Source organism: Hippocampus guttulatus, chromosome 11 (assembly GCF_054856545.1).
Source record: "Hippocampus guttulatus isolate MCC_2025c chromosome 11, RoL_Hgut_1.0, whole genome shotgun sequence".
Classification (NCBI taxonomy): domain Eukaryota; kingdom Metazoa; phylum Chordata; class Actinopteri; order Syngnathiformes; family Syngnathidae; genus Hippocampus; species Hippocampus guttulatus.
In genome coordinates, this window is record NC_141271.1 from 22,221,983 (window position 1) to 22,247,665 (window position 25,683).

The 25,683-nt window shown below is 51.1% G+C and overlaps 1 protein-coding gene across 1 annotated transcript in view; it reads right to left on the bottom strand.

Annotated features, from left to right (window-relative positions):
* ttn.2 (titin, tandem duplicate 2) overlaps positions 1-25,683 on the bottom strand; it is a 180,506-nt gene that overhangs the window by 84,863 nt on the left and 69,960 nt on the right. The window contains exons 95-142 of the mRNA XM_086123473.1: positions 22,629-22,694; positions 22,438-22,515; positions 22,234-22,317; positions 22,027-22,071; positions 20,286-21,887; positions 19,875-19,925; positions 19,399-19,797; positions 19,033-19,311; positions 18,686-18,955; positions 18,473-18,612; positions 18,268-18,394; positions 17,623-17,889; positions 17,273-17,539; positions 16,879-17,142; positions 16,487-16,626; positions 16,235-16,361; positions 15,897-16,163; positions 15,168-15,434; positions 14,791-15,057; positions 13,458-13,597; positions 13,245-13,371; positions 12,647-12,789; positions 11,805-11,928; positions 11,453-11,719; positions 10,545-10,642; positions 10,273-10,441; positions 9,781-10,050; positions 9,346-9,612; positions 8,859-9,137; positions 8,092-8,500; positions 7,494-7,618; positions 7,150-7,416; positions 6,587-6,856; positions 6,011-6,310; positions 5,131-5,433; positions 4,796-4,983; positions 4,589-4,703; positions 4,217-4,504; positions 3,981-4,132; positions 3,754-3,901; positions 3,354-3,653; positions 2,421-2,708; positions 2,038-2,334; positions 1,751-1,937; positions 1,443-1,558; positions 1,075-1,374; positions 500-799; positions 294-399 (exon numbers count right to left, since the gene is read on the bottom strand). Of these exons, the coding sequence (XP_085979599.1) occupies positions 294-399; positions 500-799; positions 1,075-1,374; positions 1,443-1,558; positions 1,751-1,937; positions 2,038-2,334; positions 2,421-2,708; positions 3,354-3,653; positions 3,754-3,901; positions 3,981-4,132; positions 4,217-4,504; positions 4,589-4,703; positions 4,796-4,983; positions 5,131-5,433; positions 6,011-6,310; positions 6,587-6,856; positions 7,150-7,416; positions 7,494-7,618; positions 8,092-8,500; positions 8,859-9,137; positions 9,346-9,612; positions 9,781-10,050; positions 10,273-10,441; positions 10,545-10,642; positions 11,453-11,719; positions 11,805-11,928; positions 12,647-12,789; positions 13,245-13,371; positions 13,458-13,597; positions 14,791-15,057; positions 15,168-15,434; positions 15,897-16,163; positions 16,235-16,361; positions 16,487-16,626; positions 16,879-17,142; positions 17,273-17,539; positions 17,623-17,889; positions 18,268-18,394; positions 18,473-18,612; positions 18,686-18,955; positions 19,033-19,311; positions 19,399-19,797; positions 19,875-19,925; positions 20,286-21,887; positions 22,027-22,071; positions 22,234-22,317; positions 22,438-22,515; positions 22,629-22,694 (11,350 nt within the window). The remainder of the gene's footprint in view (positions 1-293; positions 400-499; positions 800-1,074; positions 1,375-1,442; positions 1,559-1,750; positions 1,938-2,037; positions 2,335-2,420; positions 2,709-3,353; positions 3,654-3,753; positions 3,902-3,980; positions 4,133-4,216; positions 4,505-4,588; positions 4,704-4,795; positions 4,984-5,130; positions 5,434-6,010; positions 6,311-6,586; positions 6,857-7,149; positions 7,417-7,493; positions 7,619-8,091; positions 8,501-8,858; positions 9,138-9,345; positions 9,613-9,780; positions 10,051-10,272; positions 10,442-10,544; positions 10,643-11,452; positions 11,720-11,804; positions 11,929-12,646; positions 12,790-13,244; positions 13,372-13,457; positions 13,598-14,790; positions 15,058-15,167; positions 15,435-15,896; positions 16,164-16,234; positions 16,362-16,486; positions 16,627-16,878; positions 17,143-17,272; positions 17,540-17,622; positions 17,890-18,267; positions 18,395-18,472; positions 18,613-18,685; positions 18,956-19,032; positions 19,312-19,398; positions 19,798-19,874; positions 19,926-20,285; positions 21,888-22,026; positions 22,072-22,233; positions 22,318-22,437; positions 22,516-22,628; positions 22,695-25,683) is intronic.

A 25,683-nucleotide genomic window follows, 5' to 3' on the forward strand; every position in this document is an offset into this window, starting at 1 on the left:
ATGGCAACCCTTCATACACCGTGTAAACGCCTCAATGTCCTTCACAGAAGCAAAGAACCAAACAATGAATACATGAACATTTCAAAATCAAGATGAGGTCCCAACACAAAAAGCAAGTTTCATCAAACGATACTAATAAACAGCTGAACAACAAAACAGAGTTCAATAACAAAATAGAAGCAAGAAAGAATAGTTTTGATTTTCAGTCCAGATTTGAAAATGCCGACTGTTTGAGCAGGTCGAGGTGGATAAAAACACAAAGTTTCTTCACTTTGTTTTGTCGCGTGTCCCACCTGAGGATGGGTCTGCCACCATCGTTTTTGGGCGCTTCCCACTGCAGGTCCACGTATCTTTTGGTCACGGCATCCACGGCGAGGGCGTACGGTGGCCCGGGAGTGGCTGGAAAAAGGTAAAACAAACAAACAAACAGAAACATTTTAAATGTCCCTGCAGCCAGCAATCCCACAGCGGACTCAGCTGAACCATCGGCTAAACTCACTGAAAGTGTCCTTGGCAAGCACAGAGTCCTCCAGCTCGCAGAAGGGCCCGAGGCCGACGGCGTTCTCGGCCGCCACGCGGAACACATAGAGCGAGCCTTCGTTGAGCGGCGCCACCGTGTACTTGAGCTCTTTGACGGTGGTGTCCACGGCCTGCCAGCCTTTACGCCGGACGTCCCGTTTCTCCACCACATAGTTGGTGATGGGCGAGCCTCCGTCACGCTCGGGCACGGTCCACTTCAACTCGGCGCTCTTCCTGCTAATGCCGGTGACCTCCAGCCAGCGCGGGGCCGAAGGGGGGTCTGCGCAGAGGGTGGCATCAAGAGCTTGTCATGCGACGTGGAAAAATTGCGACAGCGGGCTACTCATCAGACGACAGCCAGCGATATGAAGAGAAATTGACAAATAAAATTTCTGGTGAAAAAACGGAATCTTAAATTTAGTTGGATTTATCGGCTATTGACATGATTTGGATGATCTTAGACATTGAAGTGGGGAAACTGCATTGAAGGAAGAAGAGGGCAAACAGTTTCTGGTGTGTGGCCTCGTCCCGCCTCAGCTAACTTGTGTCTCTTACTGAGTCTCTCCTTGCAGAGGACCGGGTCGCTGGGCTCGCTGGGCTCGCTCTCCCCGGCCACGTTGACAGCTCGCACCCTGAACGAGTACTCCTGCTTCTCCATCAGTCCCTTCAGGAAGTACTCGGTCCTGCTGACGCCCTCGGCCATGCGGATCCAATCGGTGGTGCCGCTCTTGAGCATCTCGATGACATAGCCATCGATTTTGGCGCCCCCGTCGTGCTCCGGCTTGGTCCACATCAGGAAGCAGGAGCTCTTGGCCACATCCTTCACGGTCGGTTTGCCAGGAGGCCACGGAGGATCTACAAGACCCATCGGGAGTTTAGTTGGGAAGAAAAGCTTTTGGGCAACAAAGTCCAAAGTGTCGTACCGATCGGATCTTTCACAAGGATCGGTTCAGTTTCCCTGCTTGGTTTTCCAGTTCCGGCCAGATTTTCAGCCAGGACTCTGAACTTGTACTTTTTTCTTGTGGGAAGACCTTTGATCCTGCAGACAAACAAACACGTGTTATAGACCAGCGGTTGTCAAAAAAAAAAAGGTACTTGGCGCTCCAAATCCAGTCCCAAACAACAGTAGTGTTTCAGGTAGAAGGCAAGGCACATTAAAGTGGAAGAACACCACATCTTTGAGGCTAAACCATCATTTCAGGTTGCACAGACTCCATTTGTCCCAACCAACCTGTAGTTTGTGTCCTTGATGGGCAGCTTGTTGCATCGGATCCACCTGTCGTGGTCAGGCTCGTACCGCTCCACCCAGTAGCCGGTGATCGGGCTTCCCCCGTCCTCATCTGGCTCATACCAGCTGAGAGTCAGCGAGTCTTTGGCGATGTCCGAAGGTTCCAGCTTGTAAGGGGGCCCGGGGGTGTCTGGAATAAACCCCCCGCAAAAGATTAAATGCAAATATAATAAGTTCGACACAACTGTAAGGAATCCCAAAACTTGAGCCGAGTCACGAGAAGGACATACCAAAGGGGTATCTGGCGATAATGGGCTCATGTTCGGCTGGTGGACCCACACCGAACTGGTTCTCGGCAAAGACCCTGAAAATGTACTCCTTGAACTTGACCAGGTCAACCGCCCTGTAGGTGGTCTGTTTGATGGTGGACGAGAGCCGGTGCCAAATCTCACTGTCGGCAGCGCGGCGCTCAATGATGTAGTTGGTGACTTTGGAGCCTCCGTCGTCACGCGGCGGGTTCCAGGCCAGGAAGCAGGACACATTGGTAATTTCAGAAATGTCAAAGGCCGCGGGGGGGCCGGGTTTGTCTGAGGCGGGAGGAAATATGACTTTTACTTTAATCGAGCCCAAAGACCATCATAGCGCAGAATCCCGATTTTCTCCCACCCCCTACCAAGAATGTTGACGTCAACCGTGGCGGTGGCCCGGCCGCAGGTGTTGGTGGCCTCGATGATGTAAGTCGAGCTGTCGTCCCGCTTGGTCTTGGAGACGGTGAGGGTGGAGTGTCCCGGCGTAGTGTAGATATTGACTCGGTCGTCTGGTTGGAGGACCAGGTCGGCCTTGGTCCACTTGACCCGGGGCTCAGGTTTGCCTGTCACCTCGGCGGGGAGTTCAATTCTGCTGCCGGCTTTGGCAGTCAGACCGGCAAGCAGCTTGGCGTCCAGATAGATCTCTGGTGGCTCTGGAAAAGGGTTCATCGTGAACAACAATTAATTCGGACGAGAGTGATCAATTCAAATACCAAGAAACTTGATTTTGGGGACTCTTTCCACATTTTCAATTTCCAAACATGCAATTGCTTTAATTTGATGATTTCCAAATATCATGTAGATTTCGTCTTTACTTTTGACAAGAACATTTTGAGCTTAAGTAATAACTGTTTTCAAATACTGATATGAATAACTTGGCGAGTGGAGCCCCTCTGACACAATACCTCTCCACTTTTTGAGCAATATGATAATTACGTCAAATGAAAATAGCGACTGCGAATTTTCTTAGCTCAATGCCTCCTGTTCTTTGTCACGCGAACTGAATTTTAGCCGTGGAGGTAGATCCAAATGTTTTAAAACTTTACATGTATGAGGTCCGCTTTGTCAATCAAATTATCAAGTCTGAGAGCAAATTTGTCTTGGTTTGATGATTAATTTGTTCGATGGGGGCCATTTTGATAGCAAGAAAATAAATGTAAATTTCACAACATGAGACAGTGAGCACAGATGGTTTCTCTACATTGCTCGATAGTTTTTCACGTACTGGGACAGGCTCCCAGACAGCATGATCGCATGAACTACTCGCTCCATTGGGCAAAGCTTCCACGGGTCTTTACCTTTGGGGTCTACAGCCTGGATTTCATCGGTGGCCTTGCAGGGCCGACTGGCTCCAAGTCGGTTCAGGGCTCGGACTCGGTACGAATACCACTCGCCCTCAGTCAGACCGGTGACTTGGCACTTGAGTTCGGGGACCAGGTCTCCGCAGGGCTCCCACTGATTGCTTCCTCTCTTGCAGCGTTCGACATTGTAGCCACGGATGCTACTGCCGCCGTCGTACCTGGGAGGCTCCCAGGTCAGGAAAATCCCACTGGCCGACTTGTCTCTCCATCGCAGGTTCTCCGGTGGGTCAGGGACGGCTGGAAGACAAACCGCTTGAAGGTCACGAATATGCATTCTTTGGGTTCTGTTGTGCTTCTTCAGTCCTTCAGGTCACAAATGAATGATTCGGTTGCTCACTGGCAGGAGAGGAGACATTGACAGGCTCGTCGATGTAGGCCGGCTCTCCGGGACCACACTTATTGCAGGCTGTGACCTTGAAGAGATACTCCTTGCCTTCAATCACATCTGTGACGGTCGTCTCCAGATCCTGGATGCCTGAGGCCACCTGACAGGGCGAGGGCGGGCGGCTCGGTATGGTGCGCTAGGTGGCGATGTCGCGGCAGAGAACATTCGATCCGCTGTACCTTGACCCAGGTCTTGCGGGAAACCTCTCGTTTCTCCACCTGGTAGCCCGTCAGAGGACTTCCTCCGTCATGCTCTGGAGGCTCCCAGCTCAGGCGAACATGCTCCCGGGTCACTTCCGGAACCTTGAAGTCCTTCGGTGCGCTCGGAGCGGCTGGAGTGCCGCAGGGGCAAATAAAACGTTAGTACGGATGCATTTTGCTCAGCTTGGCCAAACGGAGCATCTGCTGTTCCCTACCAATGACATTGACTTCGATCTCCCCGGAGACGGACGAGACATCGTTCTCCAGCTGCAGGGCGTAGGTGCCTTTGTCTGGACGGACGCTGGGAGTCACCACAAGCTCCGCAAACGTGGACCTGGTGGTGACCCTGATGCGTTCGTCTGCACCGGTCAGCTCCCTCTCCCCAAACGTCCATTTGGCGACGGGGACGGGATATCCGGTGATGGGGACTCTGATGGTGAGAGCATTCGGAACAATCACCTCCAGGCCGTCTTTGAAGCCACTCAGGTCCATGGTGGGTCCGGCTGGAAAGGAGAGGGAAGAAAAGTGACGTCAGCCCAAGTGATGATCAAACTCAAAGCAATAAAAGCGCTGCCCGTCGCGCTCACTGTGCGGGTCGTCGGCCAGCAGGGGTCCGATGACATTGGATGGGTCTGAGATTCCGGCAGCGTTTTCGGCGAATGCTCGATAGTTGTAATACGTTCCATATTGGAGTCCAGACACCTGAAGGAAAAAAACAAACAAAAACAGCTTTCGTGAGAGCGATTCGCCAAAAGGACATCAAAGAATTTTGATTGTGTCCCTAGACATCTCACTTTATAGAAGAGGTCAGGGCAGAGGCGAGTGTTGCAGCGGAGCCACTTATCGCTTCCGTCCTCACAGCGCTCCAGGATGTATCCGGTAATCACGCTCCCGCCGTTACTCAGCGGAGTCTCCCAGCTCAGTTGAACGGAGCTCTTGTTCTGGTTCTGCCATGCCAGGTTTTGAGGCGGGCTGGGACGCTCTGTGGGTGGCACAGGTCGAGTGGAAATGCGATGCCGCGATTGACGCGAATGAACATGCTAATTTAGAGTAAGGAGCTTAACAAAAACCCAAAATGAAAAGGTCTAACTTATAAGAAAGCCCAAAACGAGTCGAAACTTCGACTCACCGATAGCATCCATGATTGTGACGGGATTGGTCGCGGCACTGGGCTTTCCGACGCCGGCTTTGTTCTCCGCCTTGACTCTGAAGATGTACTCCTTATTCTCAATGACGTCATTGACCACGGCGCTCAGCTCGTCGGCCTTGGTCACCTGGACCGGCGACCACTTGACCGACGTCCTGTCACGGAGCTCCACGACGTAAGAGGTGATGGGCGAGCCGCCGTCCGACTCGGGCGGCTCCCAGGACACGGTGCAACCAAACTTGGAGACCTTCCCCACCGTCACGTTACGGGGAGGATCGGGAACATCTGAACACGGCGGGCGAAAGCGGACTCAAAAACTCAGCAAGGAATGAGCGAATGCAATTTGTGTCGAGTTTGCCTGCGACTGCTGGCACTGGAAGTTGCTGGAGTGCTTTGAGTCGGTCCGGAAATGGGCTAGGGTGCGGTCACGTGGAAACTCGCTCTCAATTTGGGAAGAGTGGTGTTCAAATTTGGGTGAAAAACTCCCAAAATGAAGACTTTCAACTTGAAATTGGTATACAACATGTCAAACGTGGCAGAAATTTAGGACTCTAGGAGTCAAAAGTGGAACACGGGGAAGATCGTTTCCAAATTGTTGTGAATGAGCTGAGCGCTTATCTTGCTCAACCTAGCCTTCACTTGGACGGGGTGTAATTTTGGTCACATGGGACCGAAACAAGCCGCTCGGATCTCCTGAATGAGGAGAACATGCTGACCTTGCAACGGTTTAAATCAGCGGCGAAATGCGCAGGAAGCAGAGCAGCGAAAATTTGCGGACTCATCAGATCCTTTTGTGCATTTGGAGAACAACATGCAGTTTGGTGTGAATGGTCTTCAGATGAGCTTCAAACGACTCCCATACCAAACTTGTTCTTGGCCTGGACGGGTTGGTCCGTTTCCACGTGGGGCCCGCTACCAACTCGGTTTCGGGCGCAGACTCTGAAGAGGTACATGGAGTCCTTCTGGAGTCCAGTCACGGTGTACTCTGGGCTCTCTGCGTGCTGCGTGGCCAGCGTCCAGGTCTTGCGTTTCACGTCCCGTCTGTCCACCACATACTCGATGACTTTGCTTCCGCCGTCGTTCTCTGGTTCCTCCCACGTCAAGCTGACTTCTCCGTCAGCGGTGTCCACGACCTGCAGGTTCTTCACAGGCCCCGGGACATCTGGGGTCCGAACAGACACAGGTTTTATTCCTGATGTGATCGGCCAAAAAAAAAAAAGAAAAAAAAAAGAGGCCTGCCAATACACCCCAAACGACCCGACCCCACGCAAGACCCCCCCCCCCCCGCATATTCGTGAAAATGACATATTTCCCAATTTGCTCGATTCGCTCAATCACCAATTCACTATGTTTGCATTCAGGCCAAAAGCAATCCAAGTCGGACTTTGGCGGCATGTTTTTGCTGGTTGCTTGGTTACAGAGCCACGGAAAACCCTACCGATCACGTCCAGGTTGACGCAGGCTTCGCCCTCTCCGTGTTTGTTCTTTATGATGACCTTGTAGCGACCCTCGTCAGACTTTCTGGGGTCCTTCATCCGGTACTCTGTGCAGTCGGGAGAAGTGTAGACGCTATCCTGGGGCAGACTCAAGTTGTCATACAGCCAGTCGGCCTTGGCTTGAGGGTAGGCGCTGTAGGGGACCGTCATGACCAGGGGTTTCCCCGAGTCGGTGACATAGTTTTGGTCAGTGGTCTTGATCTGGGGCGCCGCTGCAGGAGCAAGATCAGGGCGGAGTCGAAGGAAGACAGAAAGAAAAAAACAGCCAGTCAAAAAGAAGATCTCATCCAAGCAACAGAAGCGGTAGTGAAAAGGTGGAGAAGGTTGCCGCTAGATTCAAAAAGAATCCATTTGGCGACCCTGAAACGTGCTGAAAAGTATTTGGAGTCACTGTGATACTTGGCTTTATGATATTCAATCTCAAATGAGAACATAATCAAATCAAAGAGTAGATTGACACGAACACGTGCGTCCGTTGCCGATGACTGTTTTCACTGTCTCTTACCCGCCAGCTCCAGCTTGGCCTTGGCGTCTTTGTCCTTGACCACCACTCTGTACTCGCCCTGGTCTCGAGGACGGATCTCGGAGACCTGCAGCCGGTGGACTTTCCCTTCGCTCATCATCTGGTATTTGTCTCCCTGCACGACGGTCATGTTGTTCCTCAACCACTTGACTTGGACTCTGTCCTTGTTGAGCTCCACCTCAAACACCACGTCCGAGCCGGGCGGCTCCAAAATGTCCTGCGGTGGCCTGACGATCTCCACCGGGGTCTCTGCGGAACGCAAGTCCAGGCGTGAGGTCGCGGAGCTCGGAGGAAGTCGCTAACAGTGCATCACCCGCCGGTCTCACCTTCCACAAAGAGCCTGGCTCTGGACCGTTTGTCGTCGACGCCGCACGCGTACTCGCACTCGTCGTCCGGTCGACACTCTTTGATGCGCAAGTAGCACATGTTTCCGTCTTTTTCAAACGTGTATCTAGGAGAAGACGGAAGATGTGTCTTTAGAGAATGCACTTGGTGTTGAAAGTGTGCGTGAATACTGAAGAGATGAAGCAGAGCTCAATTGTTGACGCGTAAAATGTGAGACTTGCGGAATATATCTCTGCAATGTCACAATTTTGGAGGGAGGATTTGGGAATTGAAGTGTGAAAAACGTCAAATTTGGGGAATTCTTGGAATGGGAACCATGTCCGATTTACTTCTGCATGTTTTGCTCTTATTTTGAAATGTGGAAACGCTTTTGGAATGAGAATGAGCTGAACAGTTGCAGTCGGAAGGGTTGAAATAGTTCAAAAAAGGTGGACATTCGAGGTAGCTCTACAAACGTTGTTTTTGGCCTTTCGTTTTGAAATTTCGACAGGTGATTTTTTTTTTTTCAATGCAGCTGTGACTGCTGTTCAGCAAGTGTCAACAAGTGCAGCCGTGCAAACAGTGGTGAAGCCCAAACACCTGGGTCCTTCTCTGATCTCGCGTCCGTCCCTGTACCACTTGACCTCGACCTTCGCTTTGGTCAGCCTGCAGGAGAACTCGGCGTCCTCGAACTCAGTGACAGTCTGGTCCTTCAAGTGCACGGCAAAGTCGGCGGGCGCCTCGCTAATGATCAGCTCGGCCGTGGACTTGTCATCGCCGGCCACCACCGTGTACTCGCCCTCGTCCGCCAACGTGCAGTCCTTGATGGTCAGCGTGTGCTTGTCTTTGTCCACCCGGTAGACGAGGCGCTTGCTGAAAGTCACCTCCTTGCCGGCCTTGAGCCACTTCAGAGTTACGTTGTGGCGGTTGACCTTGCAAGAGAAACTGACAGTCTTCTTCTCCTGCGTGTCCACATCCTCCGGAGGGACCACAATCCTCAAACGTTCCTCTGCGAACGCAAACATCAGAACGTGAGCCTAGGCCCAGGGAACATTGTCAAGTATCTTCCCCGGAAATATCTGCATCGATAGCAAGGTAGCAAACCAAGTGACAAAAGTGCAGGTACTGTTGTGAACCAAAATGACAGCTTTGTCTGCATACAAGTCATGTTGCGGAACAAAAATACATTCAAATGGATGACAATGCCAACATGCTCACAGTGGCTCCGCGGACATCAGGCGGGATTGGAAAGCGGGTCCCAATCGCCCCGAGAACAACTCTCCTTTCATTCAGGCACTGTTTCTTCTCACATGGATTTCTCGCACGCTAAAGGAAGCTACCGCGGGAGGCCCACGATCCGGTCTCACCTTTGACGACAAGTCCGCAGGAACTCTCGGCCTGTTCTCCTCTGTGATTGCTTAGGTGGACGCTGTAGTTGGCACGGTCGCCCTGCTGTGCATCTCGGATCCTCAGCGAGAAGATGTTATCTCGCTGGCCCATCACGTACTTGCTGCTTTCGAAAACCGTCTCCTCGTTTTTCAGCCACTTGGCCTTGGCCCCCTCATTGTTCACCTCGCAATTCAGGACCACTTCCTGACCTTCGCCGGCCTCCGTGTCCTTTAGCGGCGTGATGATCCTCAGCTTCTCTGCAGGCCAGACATTGAAATTAGCCTCATGGCAAAAAGTCCTCCAACGCGGCCATCAAATATGGAGGTGGCCGCCTCCGCCAAATTACGGTGTGCGTTAGGGAGCCCATGACAACCGTTATCTGACCGGCATCATTTTCAACTGCAATTGCGGCATTCATTTGGACCAGGAAAAACCCGAGCGGGGTTATTTTTTGTCATTCCTTACCAAGTACTGTCAGGTGGGCGCTGGCTCTGGTGGCTCCTATCGCGACCAGGTACTTGCACTCGTCGCTGAGCTCACAGTTCGTGATGACCAAAGTCCTTCTCTTGCCATCACTGATCATCTGGTACTTGTTCCCGGCCTCCAGCTCCTCGGCGTCCTTCTGCCATTTAACCTCAAAGGTCTCCTTGGACACGGTGCAGGTGAACTCTGCCTTTTCGCCCTCGACCACCTCAATGCTGCGAGGCCTGGAGAGAAACTCGGCCGCCAGCTCTAGAACAGCAGGGGAGAAGAAGCAGAAGTTTGGACGAGACAAGAAAACATGTGAGTCATGTGGAAAGGAGTTAGTCGATTGGTGGCCGAATGAATGAAATTCCCAAGTTGAGGAAGCAAAGCATTGTGAAAAAACAGCCAGCGGACAGGAAGCAGAAGTGTGCGTACCGTTGACCCTGAGGTTTCCTGAGGTTCTGACCCTGGGACTGAGCCGGCAGTTGTACTCTCCGGCGTCTGGCATCTTCAGGTCCTGAATGAGGAGGATCCTCCTCCTGCCGTCCACAATGTGCTCATAGCGGCCGCCCTCCGGCAACTCCTCGTCGCCCTTGTACCAGATGACGTCAGCCTCGGGTTTGGAGACTTCGCAGATGAGCTTGACGCTGTCGGTCTCGGTTCCCTCCACATTGGACAGGTTCTTGGTGAACCTGGCCTCCTCCTCTGTGAGAGACCACCACCAGCTTGAGCCACACCTCATCAGTCATTGTCATGTTCTCCTGAGTTCATGAACACTTAGACCTGCTCACTACTATATTTTATGATGGACACAATCGGGGTACTTGTTCGAAGTCAGTCTTTGTTTGTTTGTTTTGTTTTGTTTTTTTTCCCCTCAGGTGGCATTGGTGTAAATACAACCACTGGAGTAAGTGCCGCTCTTCTTACCGATAACAGTAAGCATGCCGGAGGTCTTGGAGGTCTTGGCGTCGCACTCATACTCGGCTTCATCATCCATCACCGACTTGTGCACAACAAGGACGTGTTGGCGTCCCAGAGCAGAAATTTCGTACTTCTTCCCTTTTCGGATTTCACACCCGTCCTTAAACCAGCAGACCTGCGAGGAAGCAGCAGGTACGAAAATGGTCAGACATGAAGTTGAACGACAATGACTGTACGGGGGCTGGCAACAATGACGGCCCATTGGCGACCGAGCTCACCTTCACATTCTCTCGGGATAATTCACACTCGAACCTGGCAGATTCCTTCTCTGGCACCTCCACGTCATGGAGTGGCTTGGAAAACTCCGCATGCAGAGCTGTGGGGAGGGACACAGAAGTTACACAGCCTCAGTCTTTAGCTCAGGGCTTTGTGAAAGATTCCTCATTAACCCTGAAGAAAGCCTAAATCTCCTGGACAAACCCAGGTGGAACTCCTCCTGGCTTTTTATGGTCAATAAATAACTGAAAACTGAAAGCGTTCACCTCCAGAGAATGAGACGTGAACCCCACCATTCAATAAGACCAGCTCGATCTTCAAATTAAGGCCTTTGTGAAACATCCTCGTGAAACATGACGAGTGTTTCCCAGTTCCCCGTGATGAACTCCAACTAGCTTCTCACTTTCTAATGAATTTCTGAAGTCCAACGTAAAGCTCTTTCTTCCAGAGAAAAGTACGTGAGCCCCACTCAATCCAGTTCAACCCAACTGAGTCCTCGGTGCTTGTTCTCAATGGGTTCTAAAAGCAGAGTTTGAGAGCAGGGGGTCTCAAACTCAGCCGATCATTTGCATCAGGTGTGTCGCAGCAGGCAGGGATGTGGAAAACATGCAGGGATGCGGCCGTTGAGGACCGGAGTTTGGGACCCCTTTTCTAGAGCCTGAGTAGTTGTGGAAGCGGGCGAGGTACTTGCATCCAGTGTTGACAAAGAGGGGAGAATCCTAAATTCTCTCGTGGTGGAACCCCAACCAGAGTTTCCCATTTTGGTGACTACCTGACTTAGAAACATAAAGGTTTTTCCCTCCAGAGATCAGGAAGTGAGCCGCATCAAGTCAACTAAGTTTTTTTTAAAGCTTGCCCAAAAGTGGTCTCCAAAGGTTGCGTTTCTCATTTAGTGGGTGCTGGTACTCACGTTCGACGTTGAGGAAGCAGGAGGTCTTGAATTCTTTGGCAGCGCAGGAGTAGGTCCAGGAGTCGTCCAGGGCGCATCGGTGGATGAGCAGCGTCCTTTTGCGTCCGTCCACAAGCATCTCGTACTTTTTGGTCTTGTGGATCTCCTGCCCATCTCTGAACCAGCACACCTCAGCATTGTCCCGGGAGACTTCACACTCCAGAGTGGCGGTGGCCTCCTCCTCCACCGTCTGGTCCTCTAGCGGCTTGGTGAACTCCACCGGTGGCTCTGAACATCCCAAACGACAACAAAGCACTTTCAGTACCGATCCGGGGCAGGAGGGCAGCTCCCCATTTGGCTTTCGATGGGCCACCTTTGACGATGAGTCTGGCGTCGCTCCGGCAGTCTTTGGTGGTGAGTCTGACTTGTCCCGCTTCATGCAGCTGAACGTCCCTTAGGGTCATGCTATGGACTTTGCCCTCCGACTTCAGTACCACCTGCAGGTCAAAGTGAGAAGGTCAGTCTGGGCCCTTGAATGCTGCTTGTAATTCGTTTTCTTTCCTGGCTAAAGCCTCGAAATGAAGGCACCACTCGAAGAACGATTATGGTGATGACACCTTGGTTCTTGTTCATGGAACCGTCCTGGACGTTTGTTTCATGCATGACATGCATTGTAAACTCAGTTGCCCAATAACAGCTGTTTGAGAACTGGGGTTTCTTGGACTGTCTGACGCAGGACTTAGTCACGCCCAAACGGAAAAGAAGGGAACTAAAACCAAGCAGTTCCCCGCCGATTCAAAACTAACAAGCGGGCTCCCAAAGCTAACTGACGCCATGTGAATTTTGAAAAGGTTAAGAAAAGCTTCATTTCATGGAAGGCCCCCCAAACCATGATCGCCTTGGTGAAAATAAAGTGTGGCGGGATGACTTGGTGTTTTTCCTCTGCTGCGTTCAAAACGTGAGAGCAGGGCCGATCACGTAAAACCCAAAGGAAACTAGCAGCGCTTTCTATGGGCGGGTGCCTGACAGTGTTAAAAAAGACAATGTGTGAAAAGCGGGCGGCCACCCGCGACCCGCCAGCTGCCACCCGCTCTGTGGCCGCCATTCCATTCAGATGCAACGCAGCTGGCTGCGCATCCGGCCAGCAGCGCCTCATCAGCACACATAAAAAGTGGCGGCAGCAACACGAGCAGGAAGTGAAGTCTGCAGACTCACCCGGTCGCTGGGCTCCAGCTTGACGCCCTCCAGGAACCACTCCACGGGGATGTCCTCGTAGGAAAGCTCGCATTCGAAGGTGGCCGTCTCGCCGGCCGTCACCTCCACGTCGCTCAACGGCCGCATCAGGTCAACCACGCGGGCTTTTGGGCGAGAAGGATGCATGCTGCGTGAGAGCCATTTGACCACAACCCCATCCAAAAAAAAGGGAAAACAAGTCACAGAGACAGGTCCTCTGGAGGCCCACTGGGCCGGATGCCAGCAATACAGCTGCCGCTCAGCACCGGGTGGGCCGGCTCGTTAGCATGCTACCCGGGTCACGTCCCGCCCCGGCCAATCAAGGTGTGCCGCTTCCAAAATAATAAGTACATCATTGGAGACTCGGTCTTCTGAATGTTGGGCTACTTGCAATGATCAAAACGTATTCCGCATCTTTCGAGGGTACCCTGCTCCCATCCAATCGTGCTCCCCAACCCTCGCCAGAACACACACATCCAATCGGAGGGCCCGCAGACACAAACAAGCATTCACGCTCACATCTTTTGACCCTTCGCTGAGTCACGCACGCACGCACGCACACACACACGCGTTGGGTCACCTTTGACGCGCAGCTGAGCGGATGATTTTGCATTTGCAGCGGCAAAGTCCACGCCCCCCGCCATGTCCTTGCGGCAGTTGAAGAGGATCAAAGTGTGCCTGACGCCTTCCTCCTTGATCTCCACATCCTGAGGGATGAAAACGAGGCAGCGGGTGGCGTCACAAGACGACGCTCGCAAAAAAAGACGCCGGCGAAGGTGGAGGAAAAGCTCACGGCAGTCGGCTGAAGGGTCTCGCCCTTCAACTTCCAGGTGGCGTGGAGGTCCTCCTCGGAGATCTCTGTCTCAAACTTGGCCGTCTCGGTCTCGGTGACTTCCACGCTGTAGAGCGGTCGCACCACCTTGATGTCGCGCTCTGCGGCGCGTGGAAAGACGTTCGCGTGAGTGCAAAGGGACAAACAAGAGATGGTTGTGCGGAGACACCAGTGATGGTCTGGAAGTCACAAGTTGGAGGGATCAGCCAGCCTCTAAGATAATGTTTGTGGAAGAAATTTCAAAAATGGTTTTGCGTGAGCAGAGCAGGGTTCTCGTGAACACGGGGACAAATGCGGAACCCACAGAGAGAATTTGAGCCCCCGCGAAACACAACTTTGTGATCAATCAGCGTCAGCTGCTGTCCAGAGCTGAAAAAGCCTTTCAAAGGCCTCACGGTCGCTTCAAATTCTGAGGACAAATCCCATTCCTAAGCAATAAAGAGGAGACGACGTGGACATGGGCATGTCGACTGATGAAAGAATTCAGAGGTTAGACTCAAATTTGTGTGAACGCAGTTCAGGCGCTGTGCAGGAACGACCAACGTTCAAAACTTGCTTCCTCAATACTGTATCTTAAAAACATGTCGGTTGCCAAATAAGCCCCAGCACACGCACGTGCGTTCAAGTCAGACTGAACAATATTAATGAATCCCGTCCTGAGGACTAAAGTGGGTTTGACCATGCGGACATTTGCGCATGTGTCCTGGGCAAAAAGATTAAGAGGTTGGACTAAAGCCCAACCAGACCACTGATGTTTACTAACTTCAACTTCTTAACTTCTCTGGTAGAAAGCGCAGCTGAGCCCCACGAAGGACCCCCAAATTAAAGCGCAAAGGCCCAGCCCCAAGAAGAAAACTTGCAGCACACAATACCGGGGACAACTCAACAAGTGAGAAGCCCCCGCGAAGAGGTACCTGAAGCCACAGGAAGGGCACCTGAATCCCCACTAAGTTCACCGGGACCCCCACGACGAGGTTAAATGCCCTCTTTCCCAGTCGACAAGGTCACGCCAAATAATATCATTATGTCCTCCCACCATGAGGCGATCGAACCACAGACTAGCATTCATTTAAGTGCATCTGAAAACAACCAAACACCGAAGCACTCACCCATTGAAAATTGATTTGAAAAATCCGAACGGTGGTTCACAGAAGGCCGGACGGAACCTTGCAAACAATTTGTGCGTACGAGGTTGTCGTGTTCGACAGAGTTCTCATGACATTCACAACCAGGCCAGAGATTCAGGTCTCACGTTCTCGGGAAAAGTCTGCAGAGCGGCTGCCGCAACTCGTACCTTCGATGTTGAGCTGGGCTGTGGTTCTGTCCGTGCCGCAGTCGCACGTGAAGGCTCCCATGTCTCCCTTGGCCGCCTTGCGGATCACAAGGATGCGCTTCCTGCCGTCGGACTGCATCAGAATGTTCTTGGAGGCAAAGAGTTCGTTCCCGTCTTTGAACCAGCGGACCTCGCCGCTGGCTTTGCTCAGCTCACAGGAGAGCACCACCTCATCCTTTTCGATTGCGGTGTAGTTTTGGAGCTTGGACGTGAAGTAGAGGTCGCCCTCTGCAAGATGATGTCAGGTTAATGGTGTCAACGCACAGACATGATTCGGTGTGTGACGACTGCAGTCGTACGCATGCACGAACACAAAGACTCTGGGCTGTCATACTAACCCAGCACGGTGAGCATGGCCTCGGACACCTTGTCCATGGCCTCTACTTTGATCATGGAGGTGTCATCGATAGAGACCTCCTTGAAGGCCAGTGTGTGGACTCTACCGTCCTCTGACATGTGCACCAACTTGCCGGGGTGCAGGCGTGCACCGTTTTTGTACCAAAGGACCGGGATGTTTTCGTGGGAGAGTTCCACGCTGAATTCGGCCGTCTCCCGCTCCTTCACTGTCACGTCCTTGATCGGTTTGAGAAACTCGAGGCGGATACCTGACAGACGGAGACCGTGTTGACACTCCAGCTGACCAATGCTTGCTCATATCGGAAGTCGCCAGTAGTAACCAACACAGAATTTACAAAGTTGGAGGATGAATCCCATTTATTAGGAGTAAAGAAGGTGGAACTTAACACCATACCAAGACATTTGGAACAACGGCAACAGTTTGGGGGAAATCCCTGTTTCCAGTGTACCAAGCGACCCTCAGATACTTTACAAAGCTGGTTATGTGCGGGGACGAACTGTCGTGGAAGAACAACTACCAGTTCTCGGAACGATCTTTTTACTCATATCCAAGAGGTGTACATGATGCACTTGTGATCACGCAGGACCCTGCTGCTCCGCTGGGAACCGGGTCAGCCAGCACGCGAGCATTTCGAGACGAAAATACTTTACTTTGAACGATGCAAATGCGTCTCACACGACTTGTCGTCGCACGAGTCGACGTCAGGTACCTTCAATTATCAGCTTCCCTGATGTTCTCTGGTCTTCAGCTTCGAACAGGTACTTTGCTTCATCTTCATATCTGGCAGATTTGACTACAAGAGCGTGTTTGTTTCCGTCTTGCAGCAACTGATATTTGTCATCGCTCGACAGTGTCTGAGAGCCTTTGAACCAACGGAAGCTTTTTGGTTCTCTGGACACCTCCAGCTCAAACTTTGCATCATCCTTTTCAAAGACGCGCACGTCAGCCAGTGGCGTGATGAAAGAAATGGGAATCTCTGTTGATTGACACAGAGACAGTCAATGTCGCAATGAGGGCGGTGTTGGCGGAGGAGATGCCGATGCTCACCCTTCACTTTCAGATTGGCTGAGCACTTGGCGTCAGCGGCGCTGAACGAAACTTCGCCAGTCTGAGGCACCTTGCAGTTGTACAGCACCAGAGTGTGCTTAGTTCCGTCCTCCACCATCTCCACCTCCTGTTGACGCCGATGCACTTTTCAACACTAAGATCGGGGTCGTGGGACCACCATTTCATATCTCACACTTGCACACAAACACACACACACACACACAAAATAGAAGATCTTGCGGGTTCACATACAAGAGACGGATTTAGGACTTGTCCATTCAGTTTCCACTGGCTGTGCACATCGTCCTCACTCAGCTCCACCTCAAAGCGGGCCGTCTCGCCCTCAAACACCTCCACGCCGTACACTGGCCGCACCACTTTGATGTGTCGGGCTAGCATTGAAGAGAGGCCACAACTTAGTGACAAACTCCCAAGAGAGCGGCGCGAGAAAGTCATCGACGGGAATGGCAGCGTGAAGATTGTGTTGAAGAAGACGACGTGGGAAGAAATGGAGATTAGAGCGTGTTGGAATATTGCGAAAGGTGGCATTAGCGGGCACGGACCCATCGCGAGGTGCAAGAAGCTGATTTGGTGGCAATGCGGGGGGGCATTGATGAACATCCACGACAAATTGTGGACTTTACCTTCAACGTGAAGGCTTGCCGTGGTCTTGTCCGTCCCACAGTCACACACGTACTGTCCTTTGTTGATGTCGGCGACTTTCCTGATGAGCAACATTCTGCGGGTGCCCTCTGCCTTGATGGCGACCACCTTGGAAGCCTTCACTTCCTCTTCATTGTGATACCAAACCACCTTAACATCCTTGTTGAGCTCACATTCTAGCGCTACCTTGTCCTTCTCCACTGCTGAGTAGTCCTGCAGCTTGACCGTGAAGTAAGCGTCTCCCTCTGGAAAGGTACAATTGGACAATCATGACACCAAACTAACAAGACAGAGACTGGAAGCGGTCCAGGCACAAAGATGGTAGACAAGGACGCTGGCGTGAGCCCTGGGCGGACAGTAACAAGCAAGAGTTACCTATGACGGTCAAGTTAGCCATGGAGGACACTCCTTTGGCCTCAGCCTTGACCTGGCAAGTATCATCTAGAGTCACGTCCTTGATCTCCAGCACATGACGCTTTCCATCCACGTGCTTGAGCACCGTTCGGCTCGGATGGATTTTGACATCATTCCTGTACCAGGTGACTGGAATGTTTTCATGAGAGAGCTCCAGCTCAAAGAGAACTGTGCTGCCCTCTTTCACCGTTTGGTCCTTGAGCGGCGAAATCAGTTTGAGCCTGATGCCTACAACCGCAGCGTCAAAGCATTAGGACACAGATCACGCGTGACACGAATGTCGCCCGCAATGCCACAGGTCAACCACCTACCCTCCACTGTGAGTCTCGCCTTGGACTCTTTTCCCAAAATCTCAATCCTGTATTCGTCCTCGTCGTCAAACTCGCAGCAGTTGATGATCAGCATGTGTTTCTTGCCATCAGCCATGATGTCATATTTGGTGTCTGGCGTTATGATGTCGCTGCCCCTGTACCACATGGCCTTGGCGACATCTCTGGTGATGGCACATTCGAATTTGGCCTGTTTCTTTTCAGGCACGCTAACGTCCTTCAGTGGTACAACAAAGTCCATTGGGATTTCTAAATAATGTCAGAATGTGACAGGCAGACACACCAAAGATACGTCAATGACAATGGCAGCAAACGTCAGACGCAAAGTTGCCGTTGTATCGCCACGTACACTGCAGACCTCACTGAATGTGCTTCCAGACCAGATGGAACGACAAACCCAAGTGAACAAACAAACAAACAGATAACAAGAACAGTGATCTTGGGTCACTGGAGTCCTCCTCCGTATTTTACATACAACTGGCAAACCTACGAAAGAAGCCCTAAAGTCCACATGGACCTGAATTGTAATTGATTTCTGACTTTAGGCCTCAAACTGTACAGAAACGGAAAAAGACAACCCAGGGTCGCGGTAGTTCCCTACCGGGATGCTGTGAATACTTTGCTTACCTTTCACGGTGAGCATTGCGCTTGTTTGAGCGTTCAGTGCCTGGTAGGACACCTCACCCGACTGGTCCAGTTGACACTTTTTAAGCTTGAGTTGGCGCACGCCACGCTCCATTTGGATCTCGCAGGTCTACGGGAGGAAAATTGTTACCCAAGTGAAAAATCTATTCAGAGAGATAATTAGAAAGAATAATCCAGGCCGTCGTACCGGGGATCTCATCAGAGGCTCCCCTTTGAGCTTCCATTGCCCTGGAATGTCATCCTCAGATATTTCAGTCTCAAAGGCAGCATCTTCCTTCTCGAACACCTCCACACTGGCCAGCGGCTTCAAGATCTCCGCCTCACGCTCTGAGATAAGACAACATGTCTTCACGTGCACCAAAGGGTAAACCACGGCAGATAAAACCAATGAGATGTCAACCTCCTAGCGTCAGCTTGGCGGCGTAGACACGTCCCTCCACCTCCACGGAGTAGTCCGACACGTCGTCAGGCTGGCAGTTCTTGATGGTCAGCGTCACGCTCTTCCCATCCTTGTTGATCTCCACTTTGTCAGAGGCAGTCAGCTCCTTGTCTCCTTTCAGCCATTTCCAGTTGGGCGTGTCCTTAAACAGCTCGCCTCTAAAGGTGGCAGTTGCCTTCGGTTTCACATGCTGGTCCCTAAGAGGCCTTACAAGCCAATCTTTGATGACCTCTGTTTTAACCAGACCAGATGGTCAGAATCCAGGTTACAAAGATTGCGAGCCACTAGAATCAAGTCGAACTACTCACCAGTCACTTTAACATTCGTCGATGTCTTCAACTCATTCTGGTTGGCCACTTCGCATGAGTAGCACCCAGCGTCCTCCTCAATGGCATTTTGGATGGTGACAGCGTGCACCAGGCCGATGATATTGATCTGGAACTTATTTTCCTGTTTCTTCAGGAGCTCGCCATTCTTCTTCCAGATGACATCTCTCTCCTTGTTCAGCTCACAGGACAGGTAGAGCGGCTGACCCTTCACGGCCGACATCTCCGGCACCAATTCCTTGGTCCATTTTACAGGGAGCTCTGAAAAAGAGAAAGAACAATTCAAGTGAGGTCCTGACAGTCCCGTGTCTATCCAAAGCTCCAAGACCTACTGGAGCAACTACACACCTTCAACAATGAGCTTGGCGGTACAGGTGATTTCCTTGCCAGCGTTCTTAGCGACACAGGTGTATTCCCCGGTGTCTGACAGCTGCACGTCTTTCACCATCATCTTCCGATCTTTGCCGTCAGAGGTGAATTTGTGTTTGGGGCTCTCGCGCAGGTTGCTGCCGTCCTTCATCCACGATGTGACAGCAGTGGACGGTGACACCTGGCACTCGAACACAGCCGAAGAACCAATGGACTCTGCCTCCAGCAGCATGATGTCCTCCAGCTTCTTGATGAACTTGAGGGGCACAGCTTTGAGTTTGTATCCTCCAAAAGGCTCTTCCGGAGGTGGAGGAGTGCCCCTTCCGGCAGGCCTGAGGCCACGACCCCTGCCCTCACCGGGCGATGGCGTCAGCTTGGCTGAAAGACAAATGAAAAGAAGAGGCCTTTCAGGATGGGCAGACGTTACCGACTGAATTCTGTCAAAGGCAACTCACGTTTGAGACCTCTTCCTCTCCCTCTCACTGCTTCCTCTGCCGGTTGTCCCTCTGTTCAGAAACACAACATATGAGCTGGCTTGTTGCACACAAGATAATCTTAAAAGGTGCCAGCGGCTGCGAGTAAACGTGGAGTCATGAGCGTGAATGAGTGAGCGTGAATGAGCTACGCTACTCAATCAAAGAAAGTATGACACCTGGTTCGAGTGCCGTCATGACATGAAGATGAAGGCGAGACACAAGTGGACAGGAATGACTTCAGAGCGTAACCAGTAAGGTTGAGGGCCACCAACAACAGGTATGGTGTGTGAGCGGTGTGAAAATGGAGGCATGACCATGGCAATGAGTGGAGATTATTCCGTGCATGAAGGATGGCTCTTTTCCCAGGTTGTCCCGCCTCCGACGTCTCACCTCTCCTGGTCGCCCCCGGCACCTCCAAGGCGCCCTCCTCCACTTCACCTTCCCAGTCTTCATCAGGAACCAGTTCCCAGCCCCAGGCCTCTTCTTCTTCTGTCTCTGCCTCCTCGGGCAACCCGAAGTCCTCCTCAAAGACCTCTTCCTCGGGCTGGGTAGCGACTTTTGTCATCTCGACCGCTCCAGGAGAAATTTCCTTGAATAGAGGAATCTTTTCTTTTGGAGGCTTTGCGACGTCTTGATCTTCCGGCGAGGGCGTTTTGGGTACTTTCTTGAGAGGGACTGCTGCTTCTGGGGAGACCGTCGGTGAAACTGTTTTGGGAGTCTTTTTGAGTTTATCGGCTGCAGGAAGTTTTTCGGCTTCTTTAGTCTTCTCAACTTTTGGTGGTGTCTTTTTCAGCTGAATTTTCTTGATTTGCTCTAGAGGTGTCAAAGGCACCTCTTTTTGGTCCTTGGCCTTGGGCGTGACTCCCTTCCTTAGCTGCAGTGGTTTTGGCTCCTCTAGAACTTCATCCGCTTTCTTCAAAGTAGATGGCACTTGAGAGGGAATCTTCTTTGCGGGCTCAAGCCTCTTCAGTTTCTCCAGTTTTTCCTCTTCTGCTTGAGGGGTCTCGGGTTTCTTGGGTGTATCAGCCGGTACTTTCACTTCGGGCTGGTCCTCAGGGCTAACATGTTCCTTGTGCAGATCTTCTGTTGGTTTCTTCCCTTCAATCGCTGACGGTTTCTTCTCAGGTTCAATAGCTTCATCTGAAGGTCGAGCGAAAGGCTTGAGATTGATCTTCTCTGGCACTGGCTCTGGCTGTACTGCTGGGCTTTTCTTTGCCTTTACTGGTGCTCGAGCTTCTTGCTCCTCAGGTTTTTCCTTCGGTACTGGCTTTGGCACTTTTGCTGGGGGCTCCCTTACCTTGGCTGGTGTTTTCTGAGGTATCTTTGGAGGTTCCTTTTCCTCAGTCTCCCTGGGGATCTTGGTTCCCTTTTGAAAAGCTATGGTGTCCCTGTCTGGAGTGTCGTCTTTAGCCTTCTCTGGCTCTTCGGTAGCTTTAACTGGCTTCTCAAAGGGTTTCAGTTTGACAACTTCTTGTTCTTGTTCATCGGAAGGCAATTTTTTCACTTTTTTCAAGGCAACAGTAGGAGGGGCCGGTTCCTCCTCCTTTGGAGCTTTGGGAGTTTTCTTCCATGAAATGGTTTCTTCCGGTTTATCGTCTTTTGGAGTTCCTTTTTGATGGTGCCATTTAGGCTTAGTATCTTCTTTTTCTAGTTCTGGTTCCAGCCTTGGAATTTCCTGCTCTTTCTCCACCTCTGCTTTGTGTCGTGGTGTTCTCTCCTCGACGGACCTCGCAGTGGTAACTTTCATCTCAACTTCGTGTTCTTTATGCACCAGCTCGACAATGTCAACTTGCGTGGTCCGGGTGGCCTCTCGAAGTTTCTGCTCCTTCTCAACCTCTTTAGGTGATACCAATGGGATCTTCTTGAGAAAGACCTTTTCCTGCTCTGGCTCCACCTCTTCCCTCGTGACCGGCGTGGTTTTTCTCAGAGTCGGAAGCTCAAAGGTCCCTGTCTCTTCCATGGGAACTTTACCTTTTTTTAGCAGAGCTGGTTCTGAGGCAGCACAGGTTCACGTTACAAGAAGTTGGCACACGCAAACAACATGTCAGACAATGGACTCCAAACACAAAGACTGAGTAGAAACAAAGTGAATTTGTCATGATTCAAGTCTTGTTGTGAGCGTTGTTCCTACCTTTCTTGACTCCTGCTGGTGCTTGAACTGGTCCCTTGGTTTCATCTAAAGGTTGGAAAAGGTTGTTATCAGGTCATTTATTGGTGGAAATGGTTGAAGGAGGGCCTTACAGGCCTGGACGAAAGCATTCTAAACCTCAACAATGCAGACGACACCAAGCGGTAAACAATAAAACAAAGAACCCCTTCCATTGGTCCGACAAACTACCTGTCTGAGAGGTCAATATCAAAGGTTTTTCTTCCTCCACAACCATCACGGTCGGCTCTTCAGCCTTTACAAGCGGCTTGATCGCTTCAACGGTAACAAATATACATACATAAATGAAGAGGACAAAGAAAAAAAGAGATGTTGCTGGTAAACGAGCTGACAATGGGTTTATGATTGAAGAACCATCAAAATAGCCTTGAATACCTGGCGTGGTCGTGGTTTTTTGGAGCTGCTCAACCTCATCTGGCTTTTCAACATCCGCCGGTATAGGTGCTTGCCGTTCTTCAAGTACAAGGTAAATCAAGTCAACAAGATTTGAATCTTGAGCAGAGTCTGCCTTGGAATGATGTCAGCATTCGCAGACGCGCAAGAGTGATATTCAAAGAGGTTGCTACCTTCTGTGGGATGAGCCGGCTTGACTGCTAGTTCCTTGACCGGTGGTCGCAACTCCTCCACCGGAGCTTGGAAACGAAACGAAATGACAGGTCAGGGCATCCATGCAGGTGACGCCAAGAAGAAGAAACAGATATCCATAGGGACAAACAGACACTGAAGAGGTTAATGTGCTCGGTTTGGAAGGAGTGGCGACATGAGACGTGGCGGACTGGCGCTTTAGAGGCAACATTCAAAAACCTGGCTGGACAGGCAGATGTTTGTTTGTGCCCAGAGGAAAATGGGTGCCATGACATGAGACCCTGAAACCGATGTGACGCAGAACTGCTGGACAATGAATTTTACTCCAGGTCACAAAGACACGCAATCAGTGACACGCCAAACATTCTTTCTCAGTACCTCTGCAGACATTTTGAGATGAAAGCCCGCTTTCTCCGCTGGCCCCAGCCTGCAGGGGAGCGCTTTCCGTGAGGGCTGGTTTGGGTTGATCTGTTACTGAAGGTTCTTGGACTGAGGCCATCAAACTTATTTCTGTTTTTGATATTGCTTTGTCATGTGCTTCCATTTTTCTTTGGTCTTTGGACTCTGCTTTTCCACTGTCAGTACGATCTTGGCTGGATTTATCTCCTTCCCCCTCATGCTCAGTTGAGAAAAGTTTCTGCTGCCCTACCAGGTCTTTCGGGGCTATTTCAACTTCATATCTTTCATCTGTCCTATTGACATCAAACGAAGCTGCTAGAGCTCTTTCCCTGTCATTGGCTTCAATCATAGAAGTTACAAGTTCCTGAACTCGATTTAGATCTGCTTCTTTTCTGGTATCTGTCACCAATAATAATTCACGCTTCAGCTCCTCCCGTTGCACTCGATCTGATTTTAAGACGAGTCTCTCGGGTGTGCTCTGAGGACTATCTAACTGTGTTCCTCCTATGATTCTTTCTCTTTGAGTTACACGGCCTCCCTGAACCACGGAGGCATCCGCACGCACGTCTTCTACAGAAATGTGTTTGACTTGACTTAAACCCTGTCTTTTTTCTTTGGGGGATGTCAATTTGAATTCGGGTTGTTGGTTGTTTTGGCCGCCTTCAAAAATGCTGACATCTGTTTGCCCTAGGATGTGGACAGCTTGCTCTGGGGGAACTGGGCAGACTTTGTTCTTTCTTACTTGAGGCAAAACAAAGCTCTTTATTTGCTGTTTTCTTTTCTTTCCTTTAGAGTCAAGAAGAGAGGCCACCTCTTTAGACATCTCCAGTCCAGCATAGTCCTCAGGACTTCTCGCAACAACAACAGGTTCAGGGTCAGTGACTTTTCCCGTAAGTGACGTCAGGAGAGCAGCATCATCCTCTTCCCTTTCTGTTTGAATTTCTTCCCTCTGAGGTCCCGCAGCTTCCTCTGTTAGCTCTTCAGACTTCTGTATTTTCTCAAGATCACGAGTCAGTTCTTGACCTGCAACCACCGCTGTGGGAGCTTGGTTCGTTGACACTCGAGGCTCTACCTGGGAAGCAGGCGAGTCCGTGTGGAGGAGGAGACACGCGCCCTCATCTGCCTGTGTACGGGTGCCCGCTGACAAATGAACAACCGACTGTGCTGACTGACACAGCTCTGGTTCGGCCTCAGCAGGTTCCCTGAGGTATTCCACGCCAGAAGTCGGTTTCCTTGCAACTATATTGGCCAACAGAACTGACGGAGGTTTTTCAGGTGTTGAATTGTCAAGCGCCGTGAGGTGCGATGGTTTCATTTGTTCAACGTCTGCAACTTCTGTCTGTGCCTTCTGGGCAGTCACCTCCGCATTTTTAAGTGGACTGATGTCCAGTTGCTGTGCTTGTGTCGTGGGTTCTTCCTCGTGATTGTTGAATAGCATTTGTCTTTCAAGAGCTGTACTTGATGTGCAGTCTATAAATGGACAGGAGTCACTTGTGCTACCCTTCGATTGAGGCACGTCATCCTTCGCTTTGTTTAACATCTGAATTTCGTCCTCTTGAAACATCTCCGATGTAACGGGGGTCTGCTGCTCTTTTACAGTAGCTCTGAACTTGAAGGTGACATCTTCTCCGCCCTTCGCTTTGGGTGCCTCCAAATGGTGGGACACCACTAACGTCCTTTCGGTTCCTTTCGGGCTTTGAATGTTTGCAACTTTAAAAGGTTCTTCTGTGCTCCCTGCCGATGCAACCCCTCTCTCGTCACCAGTCACTTCCTTCCACTCCATTTCAGAATGTCTTTGTCTAAGGTAATATGTCTTGTCTCGTCTTGGTTTCTGAGGCTCGACATCTCGCAAATTATCGATTGTTTGTTTCACGTCGTGCTCAGCCAGCAGATGTTTATCTGATGACTGCCTAATGGGTGACATGGATGCTTCAACTTGGGGTTTGTCTCTTCTGGTTATATCCGCCTCACTGGTTGCCTGTGGCATTTTCAGATTAAATCGGACTCCTGAACCCTGGCTGAATTCTGAGCTTTCTTGAAGGCCCAGGCTCTCGGAACCGTCAGTAACAGATATCAAGACCCTGGGTTTTGAGATTTCATCCGCATCTTTGCTCTTGTCTCGGTCTTCCCCCAGCCGGCTGTCCGAGGCTTCCTCAGACAGGAAGCTGCTCCTCAGTGCCTCCCTTTGCTTTCCTTCCCCAGATGCTTAATGGGGAAGCGGAGATATTGCGGGAAGAGTGAAGCAAAAGCACCATGATGCGGTGCCAAGAGATTAGGACCAGACAACATAGACAACATCTTAGTTAGAATGGACAAGAAAGACAACCGGGAATTGGTCAGTCCGAAGGCAAACGTGCTGCTGTGCTACCTCTGTCAGCTTCTTTTTCCAGTCTCTCCACAACGGCGGGAAACTTGTCAGCTTCTTTAAAAAACAGGGGTTAAACGCAAGATGTTAGGACGAAAAACAAAGAACCCCCAAAAAAAAAAACCCCCGCAAAGAACTGTGACAAAAGAGAATGAGAGAATTGCAGATGTGGCTGAAGTTAATGCCCCTCGGTGTACCTCGGTCAGCAGCTTTGTCTTCTCTCGCTTGGCTTTTTCTTGATGTTCCAATCTGAAGACTTGAGTCTTTCTTTG